Below are 9,325 nucleotides of genomic sequence, written 5' to 3' on the forward strand. Positions count from 1 at the left end.
CGCCACCTGTCGCCGGTACGGGCAAAGCTTGCATACCCATGGCCGAGAACCGCCTCCATGAACGGATGTGGTGTAGTTTACCTCCTCCCACCATGTCCATCCCGTTGTCCTTCTACGAGAAGCCCCGGCACGTGAGGAGGATGCCATGGTTGAAGATGGCTTGACTCTTGAGCCTTGAGGAATGAGAGAGAGAGAGAGAGAGAGAGAGAGAGAGAGAGAGAGAGACTTGAGGAATGAGAGAGAGAGAGAGAGAGAGAGAGAGAGAGAGAGCCTAGAGGCTTGGAAGTTGGAAGAGTCAAGACTCAAGAGGCTTGAGGGAGAGGTGAGAGCCTAGGCCCTAGAGCTTGGAACTTGGAAGTTGGAAGAGAGAAGATTCAAGAAGCTTGAGCCTTGAAAGCAGCAATGAGCAATGAACTTGTGTGCGCTTGTAGCCTTGTAGAGGTGGGCTCTTATATAGATAGGCAAGAGAGAGAGAGGAAAGCCTCAAGGGCAAGAGAGAGAGAGAGGGCCAAGGCCCAACAGCCATAAACGGCTAGAAGAGCCCAGGCCCAACAGCCATAAACGGCTACGAAGGCAGGCAGGCGCAACGGCTAGAAACGAGCGCAGGCGCAGGCGCAACGGCTCTCTGCCGTCCCCGCACAGGCCGTCCCCGACAGCCGTCCCCCGTCCCTGCGCCGTCCCCTGTTTGAAACGCCCGTCGGGGGACGTCCGTCCGTCCCCGTCCGTCCCCATCCCTGCGCCGTCCCGTTTCGGCGTCCCAGCGTTCCTAGGCTCCGTCCCCGCCGTCCCCTGTGACTATGATAGGAAGTGTATCTTCTTGGGGTACAATAAGAAGTCAAATGGTTACCGACTATATGACCCAGAGGCAAAGAAGATAATTGTTAGCTGTGATGTGGTGTTTGAGGAATAGCCTCATCAAGTGGAGGAGAAGGGTCTGTCCACACTACTCTTCAACAAAGAAGTAGCTCAACAGATAGAACCACTAGTGATAGAGGTGTAGGAGAAGGCTCCATCCACACTATCCTTAAATGACAGAAACTCAATACACAGACCTTTGTATGAATGTATGCTCTTACGTGTGTGTGTGTGTGTGTGTGTGTGTGCACGTGGGGGTGTGTGTGGGAGCATGTATTGATACCAAGTTCTACACCCACTATTGGGCACTGATGACGTTAGTGGGAATGTTGTAGTATCCAGTCCATACTATGCATGATGGAGTTGATGGTTTATTGTCTTGTGGATCACTACCATGAGGTTATAAATTGCACTGAATTTGGGCATGTTCTAGACTCATCTAGGTATATCTTTATGTTATATTAGTGGACATGCAAATTTCACATTGTCAAGTTTTCGTCCAAGTTGCAACCGATTGATATTGTGTTAATTATTTCTATCTTTAGTGGTGCATATGCCCTATCAACTACCTTTTTGTTGTAATAATTCTTTCTATTTGTTATGATCATTAGTGCTAGGCTATGGCTGAGTCTGTCCTGTAGCTCCGGAGCTCTAACAGAAACTCAGTATACGGACCTTTGTATGAATGTATGCTCTTAAGTGTGTGTATGTGTGTGCAGGGGGGGGGGTGTGGGAGCATATATTGATACCAAGTTCTACACCCACTATTGGGCATTGATGACGTTAGTGGGAATGTCGTAGTATCCAGTCCATACTATGCATGATGAAGTTGATGGTTTATTGTCTTGTGGATGACTACCATGAGGTTATAAATTGCACATTCTTATAAGGTGAATTTGGGCATGTTCTTGGATTCATCTAGGTGTATATATATATATATATATATATATATATATATATATATATATATATATATATATATATATATATATATATATATATATATATATATATATATATATATATATATTCCTTCAATGACGAAGTAGCCTAACAGACAGAACCACCAGTGATGACAGTACCAACTCCACAAGAGGTGGATTAATTAGATGATGAAGACGAGAAGCTTGCGACACCATAGAAGGGGCCATATCCTAAACGGGTGAAGCAGCTTTTGGATGGGAAAGCTCCTTAGGATATCATAGAATAGCTAGTAGTTGTTCGTAGATCCAAGAGAATAGAGAAGCACATGAGGGCCTCTGCTCACATTGTCAATATGACCTTGATGGCTGAGATAATGAAAGTACAGGAACCACGAAGCATTGGTAGATCCGAACTGGAGGGGTGTGCCATGGAGTCAGAATATGACTCAATTTTGAGAAACCATACTTGGGACCTTGTGGATCATCCTGCAAAATGAAAGGTTATTGGCACCAAATTGGTTTGGAAAGCCAAGTACAAGTCTGATGGTCTTTGATGGATGAGATAATGAAAGTATAGTAGCCAGCCAGCTTGGAGGAAGCATTGGTAGATCCGAGGTGAAGGGGGGCCATGGAGTTAGAATACGACTCAATTTTGAGAAACCACACTTGGGATCTTGTGGATCATCCTACAAAATGAAAGGTTATTGGCACCAAATTGGTTTGGAAGGCCAAGTACAAGTTTGATGGTACATTGGTCCTTGGACACAAATAACTCCCATGCTGTCGATGTCCTTTGATTAACCTGTCATATGTGTTAGAAGTCATCTCCTGTCTAGTTTTATACACCAGGGCCTTTGTTGTGGGTGTGCCCGCCCTTATGAGGTGTTTTCCCATTTTTCCCCACACTCCGTATTTTTCCCCTATTTTTTTCCCATTTTTCTGAGGCTTGGGAGGGCTGCCAGAGGGTGCCAGGAGCAGTACAGTGCTGGCCGACTGGATGTTTATCAGTCGTGGGCACTCTTACTGCTGGCCGACTGGTTTTGATCAGGTTTTGGCACCAGATAGCTGGCCGACTGCATTTATGCAGTCGTGGACTTCTTTTATCAGTCGTGGGCTTCTCTTATGCTGGCCGACTGCCCTCTAGGGGAGTATATATAGGTCCTCAGCCCCCATACCTCATTTGTATCATATTCGGGATCTTCTTGTGTATATCAGAGCAGAGTTACACGCCTACATCTCTCTCTTTTTGTGCTGTTTTTTCTGCCTGCGTTTTTGCTCTTGTGTTCCCAGATTTGGTCATCATTTCCGCTGCATATTCTGACATGGTATCAGAGCCTAGGCTCTAGATAGGTCTTGGGATTTGTGTGAGCAAGAGGGGGGCTGTTTTGTGGCTGATTGGTGGACTGTTTTGGACTGTTCGGGAAGAGGAGAAGCAAGAGGAAGGCGGGCTGATTTGCTGGACAGCCACTTGCAGGTATCAGTTCTTCTTTGTTCCCACCCACCCACCCTTTTCAGAGTACATCCCCGCGATGGCAGATCTGTTTGAGATGGCCGAGAGACATGTGAAGATCCTGACACTCCCCACGTTCCCGGTGGACCGTCAGTTGGACGGGAGCAACTACGGCATATGGAAGGTGATGATGGAATCCGTTCTGGAGTCCTACGATCTCGCCGATTTCGTCGTTGTTGGTGTTCCACGGCCGGAAGTAGAGGAAGGGGAGTTACCGTCAACCCGAAAGGACCGGGAGGCCCAGACGCAGATGTGGGATCGCGTCAACGCCAGGGTCCGTTCGTTTATTTTCCTCAACTGCACACCACAGGTAATCAATCATGTAAAGCACATGACGCTGGCCAGAGGTATATGGCAGCATTTGGCTTCTCTGTACAACAGGGTATCGCCCATGAAGAGGATTTCCTTGGAAGTACAGATGCGGGTTATGAGCCCTGCAAAGTCGGCGACGATGCGGGAGCATATTAACAAGCTGCAGGCTCTTCAGCAGGAAGTTCTCCAGGCTGAGGATGTTCTTTCCACGGGGACCTCTCGGAAAGCCAGGCAGGTGACAGGTGATTACTTGCAGAAGGAGGTGGTTTCTCCAGGCTTTGTGGTTCCGGATTCAGAGGGGGTGGTTGACAGGTTTCAGAAGGCCTTGCGTGGTCTTCAGAAGGTTTCCAGGACTTGCTTGTGCACCGTAACAGGTGTTGATCCTTGTGAGCAGTGTGATGTCTCTGTGATTCAGAAGCTGTATGGTTCATTGATCTGGTTGATGGACACCGGATTGGACGGGAGCTTCCTGATGAGGTTGTTGAGCTCTTCGTTGCAGATGTCTCTTTGTGAGGCAGGATTGCGTTTCCTGTGGTTTCTGCAGCATGCGAAGGATCATGGACTCTTGTACACAGGAGGGGGATTGTTGGATGGAGTCCGACTCCACGGTTGGAGTGACTCGGTTTGGGGAGGAGATCCGGACACGAGGAGATCTACTTATGGCCCAGGAGCAGTTTTACGGAGCATGAGGAGGTTACATTGCAGGTTTGGGCTTCCACTGGAGGAACCCTTGGTCATCCAGAGGCACTTTGTTCGTGAACAGATTGTTGCTGATGACATCTTGCTGGAGTTCTGTTCGACGGAGGACAGTACGGTGGACCTCTTCACGAAGTCGCTCTCACGATTTGCTCAGGCGGCACCCCAGCTCCCAGTGGTTGGTCACACAGCCAGGAGCTGAGAGGGGGTGTTAGAAGTCATCTCCTGTCTAGTTTTATACACCAGGGCCTTTGTTGTGGGTGTGCCCGCCCTTATGAGGTGTTTTCCCATTTTTCCCCACACTCCGTATTTTTCCCCTATTTTTTTCCCATTTTTCTGAGGCTTGGGAGGGCTGCCAGAGGGTGCCAGGAGCAGTACAGTGCTGGCCGACTGGATGTTTATCAGTCGTGGGCACTCTTACTGCTGGCCGACTGGTTTTGATCAGGTTTTGGCACCAGAGAGCTGGCCGACTGCATTTATGCAGTCGTGGACTTCTTTTATCAGTCGTGGGCTTCTCTTATGCTGGCCGACTGCCCTCTAGGGGAGTATATATAGGTCCTCAGCCCCCATACCTCATTTGTATCATATTCGGGATCTTCTTGTGTATATCAGAGCAGAGTTACACGCCTACATCTCTCTCTTTTTGTGCTGTTTTTTCTGCCTGCGTTTTTGCTCTTGTGTTCCCAGATTTGGTCATCATTTCCGCTGCATATTCTGACAATATGCTGGCCGACAGGAACTTGGTCCCTCCACAAAGCCTTCCATGCCTATGCTAGTTGCTGTAGCTCCATAATTTGGTCTTTTTATCTGTTGCCCTTTAGGGATTAGCAAGGAGATTAGCATGTCCATGTCATACACATGACATCCACTTCTGCTAAACTTGATGACGGGATTCCAACTTTTGACCTGGATGACTGTCATCATCCCCTTGTCTCCTCATGGACTTGCAAACCTGTCATCCTTCCCTTCATGGCAACCTTTTTGCTGAAAACTCTATCGTGTTCTCCTATTCTACTCCAAATTTGATGAAGATATGTGCATTTGCCCCACTTTGTCTCCTTGCCTTCTTGCCTTGTCCCTAAACACTTTCTTTGGTCTTCTTTTCCCGAGTATTGAGTCTAGCACTCTCACTCCACTCCTTGGAGGATCATCCTCCCTTGGAACCGTTGCTTGAAAGCCTTTCCTGGTATGCCCAAGTGGCATCCGACTCACAGGATTGCCGTTCCCCTTGGGTCTTGTGGAGCACCACCAACCAACCTCTTGGGAACTTCTCCCATGTCTTGTGTTACTCTCCTTGGATTGCGCACCTTCATCTAGGACACGATTAGTGTTTAGCATTGCTAAACTTGATACTGATACAATGTTGCGTGGTCACCACACCACCAAAAGATCAAGACACGTGTGATGGTTTCATCCATGTGCGATGCAGTAAGGGTGGGTGGGACTTAAGCAGCAACAGTATCTTAGAAGCAACTTGAAGCTCTGATACCAATGTCGCATGTGGAAGCTCTAGGAGTCTTCTTTCAGCCCCAAACACCTTCCTAGAACATGCTGATGCAAAACGCAAGCAAGAGATGGAGAGAGAAGAGAGAGATAGCTGAGTTTTTAGTATAGCAATATAGTACAAAAAGGTGTACAACTTTGGCAAGCCATTGGTTGCCCCATAAAAGCTTGTCTTGACTCGAGTGTCCTAGGCTATTGACTCAATCCCTAGGGGACTGAATTCCTACAATGAGTCCAGCTTTTTGCTATTTATAGGCCCTTGGAGCACTTGTGGATTGGCCAACCTGCTGTTGGCCAGGTCCTTGGACACAAATAATTCCCATGCTGCCGACTTCCTCTCTTTAACCTCTCATATGCTGGCCAACAGGAACTTGGTCCCTCCACAAAGCCTTCCTTGCCTATGCTAACTGCTGTAGCTCCATAATCTGGTCCTTTTTATCTGTTGCCCTTCAGGGATTAGCAAGGAGATTAGCATGTCCATGTCATGCACATTACAACGACAGTGTTGCTTTGCGACAATAAGAGTTGCATGGTGATTGCCAAGAAATGCTCGAACGAAGCACATCGAGATACAATATCATTACGTGCGTGAGCTTATGATGAATGGAGAGGTGGAGCTTGTCTATGCCCGACAACAAAGAATTGTGTAGACATTTTCACAAAGGCTGTGGGGAGATTTGTTGGAGCGCCATCTTGATTGACTCGATGTTGGACATAAGAGGTAGTTCAACTAACGGGGGACATTGCGCGGGGGGGGGGGGGGGGGGGGGGGGTGGTTGAGGGGGGGGAAAGCATTTGCTCAATGCTCCACCCTCGTGAGAAGAGAGAGAGAGAGAGAGAGAGAGAGAGAGGACAAAGCTGTAGAGTGAGCTAGATTGCACGACTCGATGATGATTTGATTGATATGTTGAACCTTCACCAAGTACATGCTTTTGTAAGCTTGAAGCCTTATCTTTTTACCCATATCAATCAAACACACACATTGAACTGATGACACATGGCACACTTTCTTATCTGCACACATAGGGGGTGTTTACACCTATTGAGCCCGGAATCCCAACACTACGTACCTAGATAAACTATTATATGAAAGGTCCATACTGCAAGGACGATGTCACAAAGTGGAAAAGTAGTCCTGTAGTGGCTGAGACATGTGGTGTGGTAGGAAAAATAGCTCTTGGGTACATGTCCACTGTCTGAGGAGGGGAGGGGCAGTCAATGTGTAGGCCCAACATCTATGACCTTATATAATCTCTATATCATACACTTTGTCGTGGAGCATCCCTGCACTTTTGGAGTATCTTGCAGATCTCGAGCTGTCTCGTGGAGGGTTGCCTTGGCCTAGTAGGCCTTGGCTGAGGGAGGGAGGGGCAGTCAATGTGTAGGCCCAACATCTATGACCTTATATAATCTCTATATCATACACTGTGGTGGAGCATCCCTGCACCTTTCGAGTATCTTGCAGATCTTGTGGAGGGTTGCCTTGGCCTAGTAGGCCTCAGCTGTTGAGCTCACTGCACTTACGCGCGCGTGCGCACACACACACACACAGAGAGAGAGAGAGAGAGAGAGAGAGAGAGAGAGAGAGAGAGAGAGAGAGATCCTTTGTTACATTAGGATTTGCGAAGGAGCTTCCAATGTTCAAAAGTCAGCTTCAGGAATACGCTCAAAAAGCTGGTTTGCCAGCACCAGTTTATAATATCACGAAGGAGGGACCTTCACATGAGCCACAATTTAAAGCTTTGGTAACTGTGCAAGGCGAAATCTACGAATCACCGGCATTCTTTGGGAATCTGAAGAAAGCAGAGCATGCAGCTGCAGAGGTGGCGTTGGCAGCTTTGGCAACCAAACCAGACACAAGCACCGCCTTTCCTGGCCCTTTGGTGCTTTTTTTTGCCCCTCACGTAGAGTGCTTCATTTATGTGTGATTCTGAGTCTCGTGTATTTATTTGGACACTATATTTTTTGATGTTTATCTGAGTTAGTAATTTGGAATGCAGCATGAGTCTGGACTTTGCAAGAATCTTCTACAGGAGTATGCACAGAAATGCAAGTTGCCTTTGCCAGTCTACAATCTAGTGAAGTCCGGTGAAACACACTCGCCGTCATTCAGTGCTACGGTAGAGATTGCAGGTGTACACTACAAAGGAGGGGCTTGCAAAAGCAAGAAAGAAGCAGAGATAAAGGCTGCAAAGACTGCTTTGATAGCAATTTTTTCAGATCCAGGTTTGTGTCCGACCCCACGTCCAAGAGCTGCGTGCTTGCTAAGATATTCTCCCTATTAGCAGGAGTACGCTATTAAATTGATTTGGCATAAATTCTGCAAAATTTTTAGGTTATAAATAGATAGTAGATCATTGTGAAGGGTTGCATCCAGCGAGCTATACCTTCAGTGGGTGCATGCAGGTGGGTCCCCTTTGCAGGCTTTTGAGAATCAGCTCCCTTCTGTGAGCCAACATGGTACCCCTTCAGCATCAATTAGATCGTCTGCAAAGTCAAAATCTGGAACCAAGCGCAAGAAAAAGCGTAATGGTCCGCAAGGAAACAAAAAACACAGAAGAAAGCTGAAGTTGAACTCTGAAAAGGTCGGGGAGTTTGCCAATGGAGACGTCCAACAACTAGCCAATGAAGCTGATCCTGCCAATGGGCAAGTGGATAATCTGGAACAGACAAATGGATCTGCTTCCTTACTGACAGCAGGCAGTGCTGAGATTCCAGGGATCACCACGGCAACGCCAAAACGCCCTGAACAGGAGCTGCCATGTTCAAATGCAGAACCGTCTACTGTTGAGAACTCAAAGATTCCATCGAGTCCAAACCACAGCGAACAGCCTGTGCAGTCTCCACATGCCCAAGGACAATAAACTTCAGCTTAGTTAGAATGCCCTTTCTATGTTGGACCTGACAAGCTCATCTTTGTTCCCAATCCCCAAATTGACAACTGACCGAGTATTAAAACTTGAGTTTTCTGCGAGAATGCTACCTTGGAGAGACTATAATCGAGGACACTGGTTCATGGCTACGTCTGTTTCGCTTTTGCTTCTACTGTTTTGATTGTAGTCCTTATAAAAGGGCATTTGATGCCGAAGTATGCTTTTTCTAAGTCCCTACCGAGAGCATAGTCTTGGGAGATCTCTATTAAGCCAACCCTTTGGAGACAGTTTCTTGATCACGTGTTTCTCAAAAGTATGTGTTGTGCATGTTGTTGGTTTGTGGGTTTTCTTGATGTTTTTGGGCTCTTGCAGTTGAGGTGTGATTTATGGATTCATCTAGCCTTCTGTTTTGTTCATACTGCTAACATCTTTACTTACTCTATACCAGTTTGGCTCTCAACAGCCTTTGTTTGTAAACCCTCCCTTTTTTTGTAGTTGTGATGTGTCTGTAAACAGGTTAATCTTACAGTCTCTAAACCGCTTGCTAGTAGGTGTTCCTAATTTACTCACATTTGGGCTTGCAGCCATCAACCCCTGAAAGAAAATTACCACAATGTGTCAGGAAGCAAGTGCAGATAGAGTGGTAGGTGATA

General features: G+C 47.1%; 1 protein-coding gene across 2 annotated transcripts in view; it reads left to right on the forward strand.

Annotated features, from left to right (window-relative positions):
• The window catches only part of LOC147624470 (double-stranded RNA-binding protein 3-like), a 49,045-nt gene extending 40,077 nt beyond the window's left edge, over positions 1 to 8,968 (forward strand). For both annotated transcript variants that reach the window (XM_086819472.1, XM_086819471.1), the window contains 3 exons: positions 7,417 to 7,682; positions 7,800 to 8,025; positions 8,206 to 8,968. In XM_086819472.1, the coding sequence (XP_086675598.1) occupies positions 7,417 to 7,682; positions 7,800 to 8,025; positions 8,206 to 8,663 (950 nt within the window). In that variant the 3' untranslated portion in view covers positions 8,664 to 8,968. The remainder of the gene's footprint in view (positions 1 to 7,416; positions 7,683 to 7,799; positions 8,026 to 8,205) is intronic.
• Positions 8,969 to 9,325: the final 357 nt, after the last annotated feature.

The sequence above is a fragment of the Cibotium barometz genome, chromosome 25 (assembly GCF_041138505.1).
Source record: "Cibotium barometz isolate CiBa-2024 chromosome 25, ASM4113850v1, whole genome shotgun sequence".
In the NCBI taxonomy this organism is placed as follows: domain Eukaryota; kingdom Viridiplantae; phylum Streptophyta; class Polypodiopsida; order Cyatheales; family Cibotiaceae; genus Cibotium; species Cibotium barometz.